Raw genomic sequence first — 20,411 nt, 5'->3', positions numbered from 1 at the left:
TATCCACTTTTGTATAAATACGTTTAAACAAGTTTTATTCAAGAAGAAACAACCGTTTGAGGAGAAAATTGACACCGAATAGGACAGGATAACTAGTAATTAGTTCTGATTTTGGTGCTTAACATTAGCTTTTTTACACATGTTACTTGTTGGCAGAAGAGTGAGCTCTACAAATAAAAATGTTTTTACAGTTTAGAAACATACTTATGGTCGCGGCAAAAGACAAACTTAAATGTATTTATATGCGATTACTTAATATCAACATGTTCCATTATATTCGTGTAATTAACAGTTGGAAAAATATTTTTGAAAGGATAACAAATGAACTAACCATCACTGACTGCAGTTGGTGCAAACCTTCTCCGCCTGTACGATGCAACATCCACATGATGTTACCTGCAGGGCTACTTTCCTTTTGCATAGGTGGCACTGTTCAGAACATTAAGATCCTAATATAATTATTTTTTTTAAAACACTATCCCACTGAATAGGATGGTAGATTAGTTTTAGAGCTGTTGAATGAATAACAAGTAGTTGCATAAGCTCATGGACATCGGTGCTCTTTATCTATTGAATAAAAACACAATTCTATCATGAGATAAAGCACAGGTCCTCGTCCAAGTCAGAAATTGAGACTTAAATATGGTGAAATATTTTCAACATTGTTTATCCGACATAGCATTTTGTGTAGACTTAATGTCCAACAAACATGAACACATTTTATTCGACATATGCCAAGCCATTTTCTAAATCATTTAAAATTGTGCACCAGTTACATATTTGCTTGCCAGAGGTCTTCTTCTTCGCTGCCATTGTTAGTGCACTGCCATCAACTGTAATACAGCACATATACAGCACATTCAGGGGGTCCTCATGCAAAATATGAAAAGTTGTGCCGCTGGAATTCTCCATACCGCTAATAAAGTCTTCCCAATAATGAACACAAAGCAAGTTTTAGATTGAGGCAGATTTAATACAAATCGGGTAAATCTGGAGGTATTTCAACACACATTCAAAAAAAAAAGAAGCAGACAGATATACAAAGTGCAGACTGGTGTACTTGTCATTAGAAGTCTAATGGATATAAATAAAATATTATAAAATATGAGGATTTCCAAATCTTTGAATCTATACAGTTTGAAAGGTTAGAAAATATAACATTAACCAACAGTTTGCTAAAGACATGCTTTCCCCTTTCAATGAAAATGTATACTAGGTCCTTATGATGAAGAAAAAAAACATTTCTCTTTTTCTATTAAATATATTTATTTTTCATGTGCCCGAACAGATGCATGTACAATCTAACATACACTCAAACTTCATTTACTCAAAAAAGGCATATTCACAGTTAGAAGCACGTTAGTGTCAAATGTAGCACCCGACCGGTAGCTTTCTCACCGACCAAGATTAAATTGCCACCTTTAGGAGCGTCTGAGTCCACGTTTCTTTGTTTTACAGGCAGTTTTCTTTACAGTGGTTCACTGCAGTTTTGTAGGCAATACCTGTCTGGCTGAGGGGAGGAAGAGGAAAATACTGTTGGGACTGGGCCTTTTTCCGCTCTGTCTACCAAGAGTGAAACTACAGATTATTTCCATTACCAATTGTTCTTTTTTTTCCTTGATTAGTCTACAAAATGTCAAAAAGAGAGAAATGAGCATTAGCCCAAAAATCAAAAAAGAAATTACATTTTTACAAATGACACAAAAGGACAAACCCTTCATAGTTTAGAAGCAGCAGAAGTTTGGTATTCTTGCCTTATAAATGACTAACCTTTCATTGATTATCAAAATACCTATATATTTCATTTTTGTTGATAGACCAAAATGCATCCATTGATCTTTCCAGCACTACTGTCCACACAGAGTCTGTGGAGTAGTTCAGGGGAGGGGGGCCGCCGCTGTGAGGCTGAGGAATGATTGGCTCAACAAGAACCAAACTGTGGAGGAGGAGGAGCCGGAGCCGCTCACTGCTGAGGCTGCAGGTACTCGTATGTGAACGCCTCCAACTGTTTCTCCAGATCTGTGGCTTTATGTCTGCAGTGGAAACAAACACATGTCAGATCTGGACCAATTTCATCCGAACCGCTTTATTTAAACTGTTCATTTGCAGGGCTGCTGTGTAACATCTGAATTCTCTATATAATGCAGATAGTTGCCTTTTTGCCAAACATATAAATTACAAATTACATAGGCCTTTCAAGAATAAAAGTAAATACGTAAAATAATAACCGTTTAGATGTTTCAAGAACTAATTTACAATTACCACCTTAATTTATAAATGTTATTCTCCGACTATATATGACTAAAAGAAAAGCTGAAAACTGCCAGTGACAGTATCCTAAATGACACAGGTACTTTATCCTACAACAACCACATATGTTCATATACAATTAAATCATTGAATCTCTCCTTAAACTGTGAGTCTGTTTACTGTGTGCAGAATGATGCTACCTAAGCTAAAACAACAACAACAACAACAACAACAACAACAACAAAGAAACACCTAGTTCTTCAGCATGTCTGGAAAATTCGGAAAATTGTGGAAGAAGGGTTTGATTGTCTCCAGCTCTGTAGTATAATTCACATAACCAAGGCATGCATGTCCCTCAGAGTAGACCGTCCCACCCCCCCACCCTTCATGAGACGGGGGCCTCACTGACCTCAGGATCTTGGAGTGGCTCTGGACCGTCTCCAGCTGATCTATCTTGGCTGTCAGTTGGCGGATTTCAGCCTCCAGCTCTTTCTGCGTCTGGTCCACCTGCTGACAGAGCCGAGCAAAGGTCGCCGCCATCTCCCTGGCAACACAGAGGGCACAGCATTGCAGTGCTTATGTATTTAGCCCTGCTACAGAGGGGCAGGCTAGGTGGGGCTTAGAGGAGGGGGGTGCTGGGATCTACGTGTGTGTGGAAATTAGGAAATGTACGGGTTATTGGGATTTCTCAGCAGCTCACAGGAAATTGAGGAATGGAATATCAATGTTAAAGGATTATTCCGCCCATAAAAAGGTGGAGTCAGTGATTCTCGAGAGAGAGATTGTAAATATTTGAATTGAACACAAAACAAATACAGATTTAGGTTTTTCAAATATTATCGAAAATGTCAAAGTCCAAGGTGAAGTACTTTAATATCTTGTTTTGTCAGTCAAAATTCAAAAAGATATTCGGTTTGATTGCTATTAAACAGAGAAGAAAAGAAAACATCCTTATTTGAGAGACTGAAAACTGCTTTTTCTGACATATTTACATTCAAATGTGCTTTAACAAACTGATCAATTCACAGGCTGTCTTTGGTCCTTTTTCTTTTGATTGTCTGATTGATGAACTGGCAACCATTTGGGGCTCCAAACACAGAAAAGACTGCAAGGAGATATTTACTGACTGTCTAAAGTGTTTTTGATTAGAATCACTGACTAAGTTTAACACTGGGCATTATCAATATGATATGAATTCTATACTAACAACTAGTGCTGTGTACCTGGACTCACATTCAGGTTCAGGTCCGGACTCAAGTCCAGAGGTTCAGGTTCAGGTCCGGACTTATAAGTCCGGACTTGTGTCAAGTGGTGTGAGTAACTAAAGTGAACTTATTGTGAGCTAATTATCAATTGAAAATAAACTCATAATCAACTCAAATTCAAACTCGTCAGGTTTATTGTGCCCCCTTCCAACTTGTGTCTACACCATGTCTTTTCTAGAACTCTACATGTGTTACTAACTACACAACACAACTACATACATAGTGATGTACATACAAGACTCAATATGCAAGAGTACAAGTCTATGTGTTCTTGTTCAAGAACAACAGCATATTGACATTGTCTGGGTGAAGTGTTGCTCTTTCGGCAGACGCTATATCACCATACATACAAAGGAGTTAGCTTAGCTACACTACCAAATATGGCAACCAGCATCCCACGCTGTCAGTGTCCACTATGTCTAAGCCAGCTTCCCTTGACGTCACACAGATCTCGCGAGCAGTTGCGATATTTTGCGAGACTTCGTGAGCTCAGTAATGGCTGCCATATCAGAAGCCAAAACAATGTTTTTCGTGTTTTCTCAGCGCAAATTTCTCGATCTATGGAAGGTTTTAGATGGTTTAGAACACAAAGGAGAATATACGTAAGTACCGGTTCCTGACGTTCCGGTTTTAACCGGACTTGAACCGAAACTTTTTACAAGTCCAGTACCGGTTCGGCGTACCGGTACGCAGCACTACTAACAACTAAATAATATTCAAAAATTAATGGTGCCTTGTAGATGAAAATGTCTCTGTACACATCAACACTAGAATATATACTCAAAAAACTGTGAGAAAATCAGCTTAAGTTGGACCGCTTCATATATACCGTACCACATATAGATGTCTGTAAATGCTGCGGTGTCAGGACTTACTGTTGGACCTGGTGGCTGCAGTTTGCACTCGTGAAGTTGACGATGAGCTGCAGCCTGTCGGTGGCGTAGTCGACAAACTGACGCTTCAGAGTGCGCTCCTTTGCCTTGGTGGTCCAGGTGAGTCTCTCGTACAGATACAGCAGACCGTACAGGGAGGAGGACAGGGCGATCAGCTTCCAGCCAACTGCTTTCCACACCTAGAACATAAATAAATAAATAGACAAACAAAGAAACAGAAGCTGGGTTAGCTCCCTCACAGTTAGACCGCCTCATCAGGGATTGTTTTAATAGCTGCAGTCCTACGTAAAGTCATGAAAAGCAGTCGCCAGGCTTCTTGCTTTCAAATCGTTATGCCTGATTCATATGAAGATAGATATGGTGCAAAATGCGAGAGCTTGTAAAAACCTGATGTGAGCACTTGTAGAGTACAATGTGAGAACTTGCAGAAAAAAATCGGTGCTTGCGTGCATACATTTACACTTGTAAATATCCACGTATCTGTGAACCAAATTTGAAGTCACAGAAAAAAGAAAAAAAAAGTTTGTAGATTGTAGAAAAAAAATGTACTTGATGAAATGTTCACTTGCAGAAAAATATATTACATACATGGCTGTGACTGACCCGAGCTTGGGTAGTGTAATGTGAATGAGTGCGCAAACTAATCTAGTATCCTCTCCAGGTGAGCCTGTTTTATTTGTGATGACCTCACATCCTCTAGGGGCGGGGGGCTTCTAATCTCCGTTAGCTCCGAGCTAGCACCAGATGCTAACAACAACCCCCATAACTCTGTCTCTCACACAAAATGCGCTCGTGCCACGCACACACAGACGCTCCTCCGTGAAGATGACCCCTTGCTTAAAAAATAATAATAAACACATTTGAAAAGTGGGGGGGACAAACAGGATTTTGAAAAGTGGGGGAGACATGTCCCCCCTGTCCCCAGTGGAAAATACGCCCATGTGTGCGGTACTGGCGGTATCAGCCCTTGGTTGCTTGTGGAAGCAGATAGCAAGAGGCTTCTCATGCACTGATTCGCTAAGCTGAACAGCCAATCAGTGCCGACAGCCTCCGCTCCCGATTGAACATGTGTGGGAGCGGAAGGCGTCGGCACGGCCGAAAAGACACGACGGCACTGGACACACCAATCTGAGTAGGGCGACAGGACGCTCATCGACAGCCAGACATCTATCGACGGCCCAAATCGTCTTGGTGTGTCCGGGCCTATAGCCCTGTTATAAGGACTTCATTATGGATGTCAAATTGCTAGGACAACTTTGGAAACAACATACCACTCCTCCAACGATGATAACGCTCATGGAGGTGCGGGAGGTGAGGGATGCTACGTTGGTTGCCACAGCTATCATCACGTCCTCTTGGGTCATGAGGGCTGTCTCGTTGTTGGGCGGGGCCGCCAATGAGGGGGGGCCAGAGGAGGGGGTGAGGGCCGGCAGCGCTGGTAGGGAGCCCTGAGGAACGAGAGGGAAAATCTTAAACTCCTTCAAAATGGTTTGTATTTACGTTAACGAGGCCACACACAGGGTTTGTTCGCTTTTTATGAGTACGTTTACAGAAATAATTCATCGAAAGTATCTTCATATTCAAAATAGAAAAGTTTGTGATCATGGTCAGTTGTTTATTTATTTTACAGTCTCATAAAGGGTTTTATTTCACTCCCCCGTCTGGTGTGAGACGCCAGGAGACATCAAACAAATGTAATGATGGGATTGTTTGATTTCAAATATATATATATATTAAAAAAAAAAAGTTTAAATACCAGATTATGATGAAGATCAAGCACAATAAAATGGCTAAAGTAATACATTTTTCAAACCTGTAAGAATTTGTACAACCCTGGACTCACACAACAAGCAGGAATAAACAACAATACATTTTCAGCCTGTACCTGGAAATTCTGGTCCACCAGTTTGAGCGCTCTCTGTGCGTTGACAGATCCCAGGAAGCGGTGCACTAGCGCTGTCCAGCCCAACGTGAACTGAAAGTCAATGTTCTCCTGGAATTCATTGCACAGCGTGGCGCAGTTCAGGTCGTAACTCAGGTCAAACTTCCTGCTGGGCACCAGCATGTGGACTTGGCTCTGGGAGGAAGAGGGAAGCAGAGGGAGCATGCTCTCTGGAGAGGGAGAAGAAAGTGCGTATGAGAGTCTATTACAAAATAAATACACAGAAATCAACTGCAGTCATGAGATAGTTTGTGGATTAGTTTGTATTTTAAACATGCACTGATGCACAATGGAAAATTGACTTTTATTCACAATACGTCCGTTTACTTTTTGTGCAATTCCATTGGGAACAAGGAGGCAGATAATAACCCAGATGAAAAAATCACTATCATTAAATATTGTGCATCTCTTCATCTCTCCTTAGGGAAAAGAAAAAAGATCACACCACCATCTCATAACAGCACCTGAGTCCTTATCGTCAGAGGGCACATTAACACCTTTTCAGCGTCACTGTCACGGAGCACAGCTTGCATTCGTTGGCCTGACACTGTGACGCATGTGTAGCATAATGGGGCACGGGATAATGGCATTCAGCGAGGAGGGTAAATATAGCAGCGCTGGGTGTTGCAGACCGTAGCCTGAGAGCCCCAAAGGTTTGGACTAAGTTTAGCAACACACTGTAAATGAGCGGGTGAGGGAGAAAACAATGGGGGACTGGAAATCTGGGCTGAGGTCATTTTCTGTGAATTGATGATTATTTTCTTGGCTTTTAAGTTCGGAAATGTTGTGATTTTAGCTCACCCACCGTACATTATAAAGATGGGATACATAACAGTACAAAATATTTCATTGATGCTGTGACTTAAGTCATTCTGACAGTGATGGGACGCAGATAGTTATTAGTACTTTATATTATCACATTTTTATTTTATTTAATTTGAGTTAACTTTTTGCCTCAGACGAATACTTTATTCCTATTGGCTTAACCTAAGGGCTGCAGATTCATCAAAGCATCTGGACAGAATTTATTTTAGAAAGCTTTGCCTCACCTGAGACACAGAATGCATTTAGTAATACAAAGGAGATCTTGTATTTTGTGCTCTGTTATGTTTGCAGTTAATTAATAATAATAATAATAATAATAATAATAATAATAATAATAATAATAATAATGGGTTTCATTTATAAATCACTTCATATTTGACTTCAATTCCCGAAGTGCTACAAGCAGTGAGCATGAACAGTATAAAAACAGTACACAACACGGTAGAATGAATAAAAAGCAATACAAAACAAACAATAATGAATAATTACCCATCATGTATTTCTGTGAGGAGTGGACCGAGGCGTGGACGGCGTCGGAGCATCGGAAGGCTAGGTTCTTCCCCATCCCCTCCTCCACGTGAGACAGCAGCTCCTGCAAACAGCACCAGGAGGTCACATGGAGACGGTTAACACAAACAAAATACCTGCGAGGGAATGTGTGGTGGAGTATAATACATCTCTGTCTCTACTCACAGACTTGTAGATCTTAAGGACATGTGGCGATGGGTGGAAGTCAGAGTGGAACTCATCAACGATTACATGGAGACGGCAGATCTCCTCTCCCATGGCGATGGATACCTGGAAGAAAGACAACCAGAAATATCAGTCAGCTACAGACTGCCAGCACTGAGCAGGAACAACTTGTGGCCCTCCTCAAAGAACCCCAAAATGCATGAGGCCTCAAACTGATGCATTAAATAAAGTAAATGTTACGGATGTAATAATACAAAAAATCCACGGTACGATATTTATCGCGATATTGAAAAATAAAGAACAGAAATGTGATTTTTTTCTTTTCTTTATTAAATAATAAATCTGATTTGTACAGCATTTTAGTAAGGTAGTAGTATTTTAAAGTGTCAACAATATAATAATCAGACTCTGCAATAGAATAAATCAAGTTTCACTTTAGTTTTCAAGTAACTCAACTCTAACTCACTAACTCACTCACTCAGCCTCATCAAGGTTATCTTTTAGGAATATAAGCATGTCCACATTTCCAGGTAGAAGCTGGGATGTTTGGGCATTTACAATATCACCTGCTGTGGAAAAAACTCTCTTGCTTGGTACTGATGTTGCCGGGACAGAGAGATATGCTTTGGCCATGGGTGACAGCAGTGGGTCAAACTGTGCATTGTCTCTCCACCACTTCAAAAACAATACAGTTTGTTGCCAAGAAGGTGAGGCTTATTGACAGGGCGAGATATAAATATACTGATGGTACTTGTCAATGTCTCTAGGTATGTACATGTAGCCCTGTAAATACCATGTCCTTTTGTGTTATCTGTGGTTTTATGTTCATGTTGTAACCTACTTGCTGCCATGTTGGACAGGTCTCCCTTGAAAAAGAGATCGATGATCTCAATGGGACCATCTGGTTGAATAAAGTTTTAAAAAAAAATTAATTAAAAAAAAAAAAATTCTTTAAATCGCGGTAGATTTTGTCAGTCTCACGACGGTATTGAGACATTTATTTACCGCGATATTCGATATATCGTTACATCCCTAGTAAACGTCCTTTTTGATTTCTTTGTTTCTGTCCAGGCATCGATGTGTTTTGAGTCGTTTCATCCTCAGTATTAAACTTGATTAAAAACTGCAGGCAGCAGTAGAATAAAATGTTTTGGAAGGGAGAAGGTAAGCTTAAACTCATCAAGTATTCGGAGTAGAGGTGAAACAATTAGTAAAAAGATATATTTAAAAAAAACAATCAGCACTTTTGATAACTGTAATATTTTAAATACATTTAAAAAAGTGATCTTCTCAAAAAGGAAGTTTTATTAACCTATATTATAAACAGTTGACTATCTCATGATTTTTCAATTATTGATTATTTTATCCCTGATTTCCACCCTTATAACGGTTATTCAATAAAACGGAATAACAAAGCAATGATGAAAGGAAATGTCATCTGATGCCAAGTTCAGAGTTCTTGTTGTTGTTGTTGTTGTTGTTGTTGTTGTTGTTGTTGTTGGATTAAAGTGGAGGTTAAAACCTAAACAGACCATTTCAAAGTTCTTCCCCCAGTCGTCGCCTACATTACCTTATTCTCCACGTCCGCACTGATGGCCTTGATCTTAGCCTTGATGTCATCGATCAGCAGGCGGAGCTGATTCTTCACAAACTCCAGCCGGTCTATCTGATACTCTCTGTCCTCCAGCGCTGCCACTCTAAAGCCCCCCCCCCAGCAACAAGGATAAAAGTCACAAAAGCAAACTGGCAGCTGAACAGTTTGGCTGTTTATGAAGAAACAGGATTAAAAGAGTAACAGAGCAGAACGTAGCATTTTTTGCTAAATCCATTGATAGTTATAGCATGTACAAACTAATGTATCCCTGCATTAGTAAACACAATGTCACTAAAGGAAGTTACATCAACAGATTCATAGATGTCCCTTCATTACATGGTCAAAAGACTTCAGATTTCCAGAAAAAAATCGACCTCTACCAATCCACCATACTAACTAAAAGTAAGTATGTATTGAGCAAGATACCCACCTCTTCTCCGCCGCCTCAATGTTGATGGCGTCCATGATGCTCTTGACTTTTTCTGTGATCAGCTTGGCCCTGATAGTGTGCTGCTCAAACTTTGTTTTCACTGCTGACTGCGAGATACACTCCTGCGAGGCCATAACACATATGTTACTGTGACAGCTATAGGGGCTGGGTAAGGTGCAGGAAGGTGCACGCTACCGGGGACAAACAGAGAGCAAGATACACACCTGCTACTTTAACTTAAGAGACGAAAAGAAAAAGGGAAACACAGGTTTGAAAATGACAGCAGCAAGGTGTGTATCCTGCCTCCCACAGCCCACATATTGTAGTCACAGTAATGTGCTGTTGAAGCCACAGGAAAATAATGAAAACACATCAAGTGTAATACAATCAAGAATGCAAATGATAAAAAGGAAATTGAAACATAAAAGCAGGAATATTGTGTTTTTGAGGTGTAATTATTCCCTGTTCTACATCTACAGTATGGTAGGTCACGCAAAACAAGTAATGTCTAAAGCGCAATTGTTATTTGTATTTTCACTTCAAATTAAATACGTTTATGAACTATAAACCTTTTGTTTTATTTCAATGAGATTAGAAATACTTTTATTGATCCCTGTTTGGGAAAATTCCTAAAATTAGAAGTATTTAGATTTTGTTATAACCTCTCTGTACAAGTTTTCATTTTCACTGCAGGTGGAGTCCGTCATTACGGCGATGGATTCAAATTGCCTTCACAAACGAGTGTGCCTCACAGGAAGCGAGCATGTACACCAGCGTGATTTGCTCTCATTGATAACAGGCTCGCTGTTCACTGTCCAAACGGGGTATCAGAGCTGCTGATGTAAATTGGACATTTTATGCTGCTTCTTGAAATGTAAACCTTTGGGCCTTTTATTGTGAAGGAGCCTCACGATACACTATGTATTTCTCACAGACCGGCTGCACACCTTCAGCACAGTAACCAACTTTACTGTGTCCTACTGTTGTGTGGTAAACAACTTGTACGTAGTGTGAAGCATTGAATCAGATGGCTGTTGCTCTGATTATCGACTGTCTTTCTAGTAAAACAACATGAGTTTGTTTGGATTCACTGTCAACACATACAGCAGTTCATTTCTGATAAATGTGCAGTCAGTGTAACAAGTGTTTAGGACACGTAGAAACAAACTGCGCTCTCAGCCCCTCCTGTTATCTTAAGGTCTATAACTTTTAGTTTCAGTGTTTTCCTCCCAGTATGGACACAATTCAATTCCTGTTCAAATCAAAACACAGAAAACTCCAACAAAAATGTTAAGACACAACAAAAGTGAATGAAATGAAATCAAACGGATGTCCTCGCCTAAGTGAATCTAGACTTCAGCAATGAAGACGCAGGTTGATGGATAAGGCACAGTGATTGGTCGGGGATGCACAGTGATTGGTCGGGGGCAGGGGGCAGGGGGGGGGAGCCCCCCGGCATCCTATTGCACGGTTAGGAGTGAAACCTGCCTAACATTAACCTGAGCCAGGTGAGAGTTCTTCACCGCTCAGGTTAATGTTAGGACAAGGACTTTGGCTGCTTCTCATTTATTCAATTTCTGTCACCATGCACACATCTCAAACACATGCTTTGAAAACATTCTCACACACACACACACACACACACACACACACACACACACACACACACACACACACACACACACACACACACACACACACACACACACACACACACACACACACACACACACACACACACACACACACACACACACACACACACACACACACACACACACACACACACACACACACACACACACACACACACAGCAACTGAAATGTCCGAGGAGTTTGTGTAACCGAAACAATAAAATAATCTCGGTTTCAGAGCCTTATAAAGCAGCCACTGTCTTTATCTGCCAGTCTGAAGGAATACAAATAGCCTAATTTCTCGCAATAGTGACTTTCTCCCTCCAGTTGCAACTTACCCCAGACAGTGCTGGTTTATCAACTTTAATAACATTGGAATAATCTGCTGTTTTTGGCTTGATTTGACAGTTTTACCTCAGAGGCATGCCTTTTCAGATGTCTTTGTAGTAGCAAATATATCAGCATGTCATATCAAATATATCCAAATATTATCAACAACTTCTCAATTTTTCTCCAAAATCTCTCTGTCAAGTTCAGACGGGAAATATTTCCTTAACGAGTGGGAATACATTGTAAGACATGGAGAGGATACACAAACACAGATACACACAGACACACACCTCAAACCTCCTCTCAAAGCATTGGAACTCCTTCAGTCTCTCATGGAAGCCCTCAGCCAGGGCTCCACCTGTTGGATTAATGATCACATCGTTGAAACAGTGAAAAGTGATTGCTATTATTATTATTAATACATAAGTTGCATCAGAACGGACAAATTGTCCTTCGTCACAGGTAGGTTCTTAACTATTTCACTTTTCATTACTGTTTGTAATTCACAACGTTAATCGAGTTAAGTGCTATCTACTTATTTAGACCAAAAAAAAGGTTAAATCAAAAATCTAAACAAAATTCAGAATTTTTTTTGAAATAATTTCTTTTTTAATAGATTGAAAGTGGCTGACTGCACTGCACTTAGCCGTTGATATAAAGATTGGAAACTCTTTTTCTATTTAAACATGGCTGTATAGAATTAGATTTTGTAAACAGCATATCCTGGTTGCCAATTAAATCAAACTTTAAGATGGGGAAAAACAGTTCCCTATCATCCACAAATACAGCTCAGCTTTAATGTGGAGCCTCACCTGATTCAGGCATGCCCTGAGCACGCTGCATGCGGGAGTTGAGCACCTCCTTGGCGGAGACGAAGAAAATGCGGTTGGGTGCCTGATCGCGATCCACAACCTTCAGCTCCTCCACCAGGAAGTTCACACAACGGTCCGTGTGCTGCTTCCTCACCTGCAGGAAGGTGACCATTTTCATTGTAAAAACTGTACGATGTTAAACCAATTACTAAACCCTAGCTTATGCCAGTTTTGCAACATAAACACATCCTGTAATAATGAAATATTATTCATTCTGACATGAGACAGATACAACAGACTCACATCCTCCATGTACTCTGGCTCATTGGCTGAGGCATCCCAGCGGTTGTTGAGGATGAAGATGTTGGGTTTTGACAGACGTTCGTTGACTTTGTGGAAAAAGTGTTTTTCCTGGATGATCGAAGGGGAACGTAATTAAAATCAGAAGGAAAAAAAACGGTTGCTTTTCCCTTTTTGTAAACAATCGATACACTTTCTTTTAGGAGGTTTACAAAAAGGAAGATTCTAAATGTATCTTATTTTTTGACTTTGCAGGACAAACCTGTGCAGAGCAATACAGCTAAATGAGTTGGCTACATGGATCACATTGTTCATGGTTGGCACAGCCAGACAGAAACTCTCACTGACACTCGATACTGCTGCTTGAATATCTTACATTATTTACACGATGCCTGAGATTTATTCGATGTATAGGCAAAGAGGGGATTGTGTATTTGCTTTCTCTTTAAGAGCTTCTGCCGGTAAGGAGCTCTGAGATTGACTCTCTCTCTGGCTTTACATCGCATGAATGCTTGAGCAGACATAAAAAACTGTGGGGCCTGTGCTGCTGCATACAAACACGAGCAGCCACATTCCTCATTATGTAACCAGCTGAGGATAGAAAACATCCACACTGGCCCTTTAAGTTGGCGGAAAACTTGCTTAGCCTGCTAGTGTGGTGTGTTATAATTAGTTATGACAATGTCAGTGTTCAGATGACTGTACTGTCACCACACCGAGTGGACATACAACACCTTTAAAAGAATATTTTGTGATAATCCATGGAAGCAGAGATTGTAATGTCATCATGTCCAAACTTACCATATGTACACACAGAACCGACCTTTGAGCAATCGTTTAATAAGTGATGAAAGTTGTTTTAAGATGTGGTGTAAATGTCACATTTTCACAAGGCTCAGAGGCTTTACCGTGTTCATAAGCGTTGATTCAGAGTTGGCCACGAGCACAAATACATCGGCATCCAGGCAGAATTTGTCAATCCAGCTGTCCAGTTCAGATGTGACATCTGTCCCTGGGCTAAGGCAGTAGAAGAGAGGGTGAGTAAATAATGATTACTGATTTTATTTTTGTGAAGCTCACATTTTGATTTCCTAGAAACTATCAACTTCATATTAAAACTTTCCGGATTGGATTAACGGAGCCCGTTACCTGTCTACGAGCACCAGGTCGTCTCGGAGCAAAGCACACTTTGTCTTCGGCCAAAACACACGGACGAGACAGCCGGCGTCCAGACTCTCGTCCATGTGGAGCGCGTGAGCCAGCTGGTTTACAGTCTGCAGAGGAGATGTCAACAGACTCAAATTAGGGTTGTGGATGTTACAAATTATTCCATAACATGTTTCCTGTCGTTGATGTAGCTATGGATATTATCTCAGGCTGGAGAAATCAGAGCACAATCATTTTTCTTCAGTTACTTTTTTATAAATTAAAAAGTTGGTTCTTTTATTTTACCTGTTTTTACAGAAGGGATTCCATGTTTCTAAGATGTACAGTGGGGCGAAAAAGTATTAAGTCAGCCACCAATTGTGCAAGTTCTCCCACTTAAAAAGATGAGAGGCCTGTAATTTTCATCCTAGGTATACCTCAACTATGAGAGACAAAATGAGAAAAAAAAAAATCCAGAAAATCACATTGTCTGATTTTTAAAGAATTTATTTGCAAATTATGGTGGAAAATAAGTATTTGGTCAAAAACAAAAGTTCATCTCAATACTTTGTTATATACCCTTTGTTGGCAATGACAGAGGTCAAACGTTTTCTGTAAGTCTTCACAAGGTTTTCACACACTGTTGCTGGTATTTTGGCCCATTCCTCCATGCAGATCTCCTCTAGAGCAGTGATGTTTTGGGGCTGTCGCTGGGCAACACAGACTTTCAACTCCCTCCAAAGATTTTCTATGGGGTTGAGATCTGGAGACTGGCTAGGCCACTCCAGGACCTTGAAATGCTTCTTACGAAGCCACTCCTTCGTTGCCCGGGCGGTGTGTTTGGGATCATTGTCATGCTGAAAGACCCAGCCACGTTTCATCTTCAATGCCCTTGCTGATGGAAGGAGGTTGTCACTCAAAATCTCACGATACATGGCCCCATTCATTCTTTCCTTTACACCAGTGGTCGCCAACCAGTCGATCGCGATCGAGTGTGGTGCGGGTAGATCGCGGACCGTTAAAAAAAAAAAGTAACAAAAGAAAGAAAAAGAAAATTAAAATAATAATGTTTGAAAAATACGTTTTTAGATGTAAACCTATCATCCACCACCCCGTTAGCAGGTGCCACTTGATTGAAATATATTTGAGACACCAATAATATAATACATTAACCGTGCTTTACGTGAACCTCATCATGACACAAGAGACAACGGCAGGACTGCAATTTCCCCTGTTCAGTGAACGCAACAGAGGCAAGTCACCAGACCAATCAGAGAGTTGCATGGAAATACACGTGGGCTTGTGTCATTCAAGCTCGGCTCTATGTGTGTGTGGCAATAGCGCATTTAGTGAGGGAGAGAGAGAGGGAGAGGGAGAGAGAGGGAGAGAGGGGGAGAGAGAGGGAGAGAGGGACCGGTGCTAGCGGGGACCGTGATGTTAGCATCTGGTTAGCTAGCTGGACTAACTAACTAACGGACATAAGGAGCTGTTTCCACAACAAGCTGGAGGAGGGTCCTCTCCTGTCAGACTGAGGGGCTCAGGTGAGCTAAAGGACTCTCTGAGTGTTTAGAACGGTTTTGTCACAAATTATTCAAAAGATTATTTCCGCGGCAACCTTCATATGATCATTATAGTTATACAAACAATAAGAGAATACATGAAAAACAGGTATGAAATACTATATGGCAGTAAAACAAGAATACAGTTTAAAGAGTGATTTGTAAAATATCCATAAAGAAAAAGAAAATCTGTTTACAGTTCTGTTTCATCTGGGTGTGGAGAGATGTATCCATAGATCTCTTCATGTTGCTCTCAAAGTGCACCAGATTGATGCTTTCAACTTCAATATTTTAAAAAAAATCTTCCCGGGGGAGCATCCCCCCGGACCCCCCTAGAGGAGGTGAGGACCTAGAGGAGGTGAGGACCCCTCTAGAGGAGGTGAGGTCTGCCCCCCACTCATAAAAAATAGCACTTTACCCCTGCCTATATGCCTTGAGCTGATTATGGAGCCTTCATTGTAACAGTAATTCAGATGCAATTAGCCTATATAAAAGGCCTCAAATTGGAAGCATTGTCTGGGCCGTCTTTTTCACTCAATTCTGCAATAGGTAGATCTCGCCTTTCACCTAGACCGAGGTCTGTGATCTTGGGCTTAAAAAGGTTGGTGACCACTGCTTTACACTGATCAGTCGTCCTGGTCCCTTTGCAGAAAAACAGCCCCAAAGCATGATGTTTCCACCCCCATGTTTCACAGTAGGTATGGTGTTCTTTGGATGCAACTCAGCATTCTTTCTCCTCCAAACACGTCTAGTTGAGTTTTTACCAAAACGTTCTATTTTGGTTTCATCTGACCATATGACATTCTCCCAATCCTCGTCTGGATCATCTAAATGCTCTCTAGCAAACTTCAGACGGGCCTGGACATGTACTGGCTTAAGCAGGGGGACACGTCTGGCACTGCAGGATTTGAGTCCCTGGCGGCGTAGTGTGTTACTGATGGTAGCCTTTGTTACTTTGGTCCCAGCTCTCTGCAGGTCATTGACTAGGTCCCCCCGTGTGGTTCTGGGATTTATTGTGATCATTTTGACCCCACGAGGTGAGATCTTGCGTGGAGCCGCAGATGGAGGGAGATTATCAGTGGTCTTGTATGTCTTCCATTGTCTAATAATTGCTCCCACAGTTGATCTCTTCACACCAAGCTGCTTACCTATTGCAGATTCAGTCTTCCCAGCCTGGTGCAGGTCTACAATTTTGTTTCTGGTGTCCTTTGACAGCTCTTTGGTCTTGGCCATAGTGGAGTTTGGAGTGTAACTGTTTGAGGTTGTGGACAGGTGTCTTTTATACTGATAACGAGTTCAAACAGGTGCCATTAATACAGTTAACAAGTGGAGGACAGAGGAGGCTCTTAAAGAAGAAGGTACAGGTCTGTGAGAGCCAGAAATCTTGTTTGTTTGTTATTGACCAAATACTTATTTTCCACCATAATTTGCAAATAAATTCTTTAAAAATCAGACAATGTGATTTTCTGGATTTTTTTTCTCATTTTGTCTCTCATAGTTGAGGTATACATAGGATGAAAATTACAGGCCTCTCATCTTTTTAAATGGGAGAACTTGCACAATTGGTGGCTGAGTAAATACTTTTTTGCCCCACTGTATGTATCATTATGCAGTTAATAATTTGACTGAATAACAGGAAGGTTTATTTATACAAGCCAATAAGATAATAATTAGAGAGGGAAATTTGAAATTTGAAATTAGGTAGCTACCAGGTTTGACATGCAATCAGGTAGAGAGGACAATAGATTGATTAAAACAGCTGCTTACTATGTTGAACTTGAGTTGAAATCATTCTGTTTAGTCAGTTGAAGTTGTTAGAAAATTCTTCTATAACTGCTTATAAAACAATGAGATTGGTTCTGTCATCATGTTGAGGAAGTAACCTTGTAAGCTTGTACTCACATATGTGTGACTCCTTTGGGTTAAACAAAATGTCCACAGTAAAAATGTCATATACCATATTCCTGGCATTCTGACTGCAAGTCAACAGAGGAAATGTGAGGTAGCACAACATCACTGACAGTCTGATAAGTGAACATGGCGACATTCTGTGTCCCCTTTACAACAGCAGGAACACAAGGTAGTTCTCCATAGAACAACACAAATCTTTAAAAATATGAATGGGCTCGTAACAGAATCATTTAAACCTAAAAACATTTTGCAAAAAGTTTAGCGTTATTAAAATAACACCTACCTTGATGCTCTTCTCCTCATCAGAGCCCTCTGTCTTGAGGTAGGCCTTGTCTTCATCAGTGCCCTCCACACTGAGGAAGCAGTTAGTGGTGTGGCCGATCCCGCTGGGCAGCACGCGGTCCCTCAGCATGGCGTTGACCACTGTGCTTTTACCATTACTCGTCCTAAAAACAAAACAGTCATTGACTCTGTGTCAAAAACAAATAATTAGCTCATACTCCAAATTTCCAAAATTGTCCAGGCTGTAACATCCTAACTTACTTTAAATGTCAATGTAACACTAATGTGATGCAACTGATGGGTCAGATCGAGTAAGTAATCTGGTTACTTTGCAATAGGAAGTGTTTACAATGTAAGGAGGTTTAAGGAACTGCAACTCATTGCCCAATCAAGCAGAGGAAATCTCCCAGTATTTCTCTGGCACACCCTCCCTGTTGTGTCTTGGGTTAAGGCATGCAGGGCATGATATGGTTCAATTAACATCAGTTCAAACTCAATTATAAAGAATGGGTTCTAACAAAAGGAAATGTCTGTCACTTCAATGATACTTGTGAAATGAAAAGAACATAAAAGCTCAGGCAAACTTCTACGTAAATAATCTGGAGGAGGACCACTTTAACTCTTGTACATCACAACAATAACATCTAAAAAAGGTTGCTTTTATGGGAAAGAAGAACACTTGGAACAAATACATTTCAGGTTTGTGTATAGAGGTTTTTTACCTGCCAAAAAAGGCCACTTTCATGTGTCTGCGTGCCAGCACCTCCTTAATGACAGCAAGTTTGTCAGCATACGCCTGGATCTCCAACTTTTGATCCTGACTCGCAATGTTCTGCAAAGCTTTGTTCCCATTGGTTTCTGACCAAATAAAAACGACAACCAACATCCACTTCATGAGAAATTCATACAGAGTGAGTTGGCTAACAGATAATAAACATGATGAGCGGTTTTTTCTTTTATACATTTTGTGTTATAATCCTGGTAACTGTAATTAGTTTTCCAATGAAATCAATGACCTACTATTCCTCCTGACTGACAAACGGACAGAGGTGGAAGAAGTACTTAGATGTTGTAGTAAAAGTAAAAGTCCTGCATACAAAATCTTACTTGAGTTAAAGTAAACAAGTATTGGCATCAAATTGTTTTTAAGTACTTAATGTCCCATTTCAGAATCATATACATGTACTCGATTATTATTATTCATGCATTAATGTTCATCACTGCTGGTAAAGGTGGAGTTCATTTAATTACTTTATATACTGTTGCTAAATGTCTTAGCCTAAAATTATATATAATAGTTTATGTGTTAGCAAGTAATCCTAATCTGTAAAGTAAATACTAACTCTTGTTTTTTCAAATAAATGAAGTGGGGTCAAAAGTACAATATAGGCTTCAAAAATGTAATGGAGTAGAAGTAAAGAGTAGCATAACATGGAAATACTTAAGTGTAGTACAGGTTCCTCAAAAAGTAAAATGCTTGAGTAAATGTACTTTTGTACATTGAGAACAGAGAAGCAAACCCTCTCACCTTCTACAAACTCTGAAGTCTCTTTCACGTAGTTCAGTAGTTGTTCAAACACATCGCTTATCTTCTTCTTGGCCACAACAAATCTCTTGAGAGGGGAGAACTCCCCCCGAGCTGAATCCGTCCGTCTGAGAGGAGGGACTGCAGCCATGGTGTTCAATCTATACACAAAGGGGTCAAACAGGTTAACACAGTTACACAAGTGCACATAAACAACGTTAATTACCACCATGATTACTGTATTACACCGATCAGGCTGGACGAGTGTTAATGATGACAATGCAGTTGTGCAAATTTTAGTTAATTGTTTGCAGGAAAGCTGAGAGGTTAAATAACGTGTGTTAGCTAGTAGTAGTAACGTTAGTAAGCAAACTGTCAAGAAGTTAGCAGTGACATGGTCCCACTTGGAGGCAAAATAATAAAACATTATGATTTTATATGCCTGGCTTTTCTCAACTACTTATGATAAAGATGTGAAAAAATGAAAGTAAATGAGCGGTCGCGTGTTGGTGAAAAACAAGCTAACAGATTATGCTAACAGTAGCTAACGTTACAAGCAGGGTGTAAACTAGCATTAGCACACACTCGCATTTCCTTACCAGAGTCCTAACAGAGCCAGTGTTTTCTTCTCATAACAGAAGCAATATCGATCGTTCAGAGAATCCCTTTCCCCACTGAAATATGAGTTGCTGTCAGCCGGGCTAACCTTCTGTTTGTATCCTGTGTCACGCTAGTCGCAAAAGAAGAAGAGCTTCCGGGATTACCTTCAAAATAAAAGCCCAGTTGATCTGAGTTGCTGCGTTTGACATTATGCCACAATGTATTTGAATATGGTTGGATAAGGTTTATGTTTATTTCCTACTGACTTACATGTACTTTAAATAGCTTGCCTTTGGTTGTTAAACAAAAAAAATGCACCCTTGCTTGTGGTTTTGATTTGACAGGGAATCTATTATTTCTTTCAGGTTGGTATTTTATAGCTAATTGTGTTTATATCATCAATTTATATAATTTTGTTT

General features: G+C 40.3%; 1 protein-coding gene across 1 annotated transcript; it reads right to left on the bottom strand.

Annotated features, from left to right (window-relative positions):
- Positions 1-948: 948 nt before the first annotated feature.
- On the bottom strand, positions 949-20,147 carry mfn1b (mitofusin 1b). Its single transcript, XM_079668926.1, has 18 exons — positions 19,992-20,147; positions 19,396-19,553; positions 18,590-18,725; positions 17,869-18,031; positions 14,119-14,243; positions 13,878-13,986; positions 12,973-13,080; positions 12,670-12,823; positions 12,148-12,215; positions 9,893-10,014; positions 9,439-9,565; positions 7,869-7,973; positions 7,665-7,767; positions 6,294-6,520; positions 5,680-5,856; positions 4,391-4,587; positions 2,660-2,794; positions 949-2,033 (listed from the first exon to the last, which is right to left on the bottom strand). Exons 2-18 carry the CDS (start codon positions 19,541-19,543, stop codon positions 1,964-1,966), a joined length of 2,274 nt encoding a protein of 757 aa, XP_079525052.1. The 5' UTR covers positions 19,544-19,553; positions 19,992-20,147; the 3' UTR covers positions 949-1,963.
- Positions 20,148-20,411: the final 264 nt, after the last annotated feature.

The sequence above is a fragment of the Notothenia rossii genome (genome assembly GCF_949606895.1).
Source record: "Notothenia rossii genome assembly, chromosome: 1".
Lineage (NCBI taxonomy): Eukaryota > Metazoa > Chordata > Actinopteri > Perciformes > Nototheniidae > Notothenia > Notothenia rossii.
The sequence above is the reverse complement of the archived record's forward strand: the minus strand, read 5'-3'. Positions and strand labels throughout refer to the sequence as shown.

What these genes read in the sequence shown, in the direction of transcription:
- mfn1b (XM_079668926.1), bottom strand. Translation starts at nt 19,543, where the DNA reads ATGGCTGCAGTCCCTCCTCTCAGACGGACGGATTCAGCTCGGGGGGAG. An exon ending in AAAGTGGCCTTTTTTGGCAG is followed by an intron (nt 18,032 to 18,589) that starts GTAAAAAACCTC and finishes TTTTGTTTTTAG; the next exon opens with GACGAGTAATGGTAAAAGCA. An exon ending in TTATCATCGTTGGAGGAGTG is followed by an intron (nt 4,588 to 5,679) that starts GTATGTTGTTTC and finishes TTTATGTTCTAG; the next exon opens with GTGTGGAAAGCAGTTGGCTG.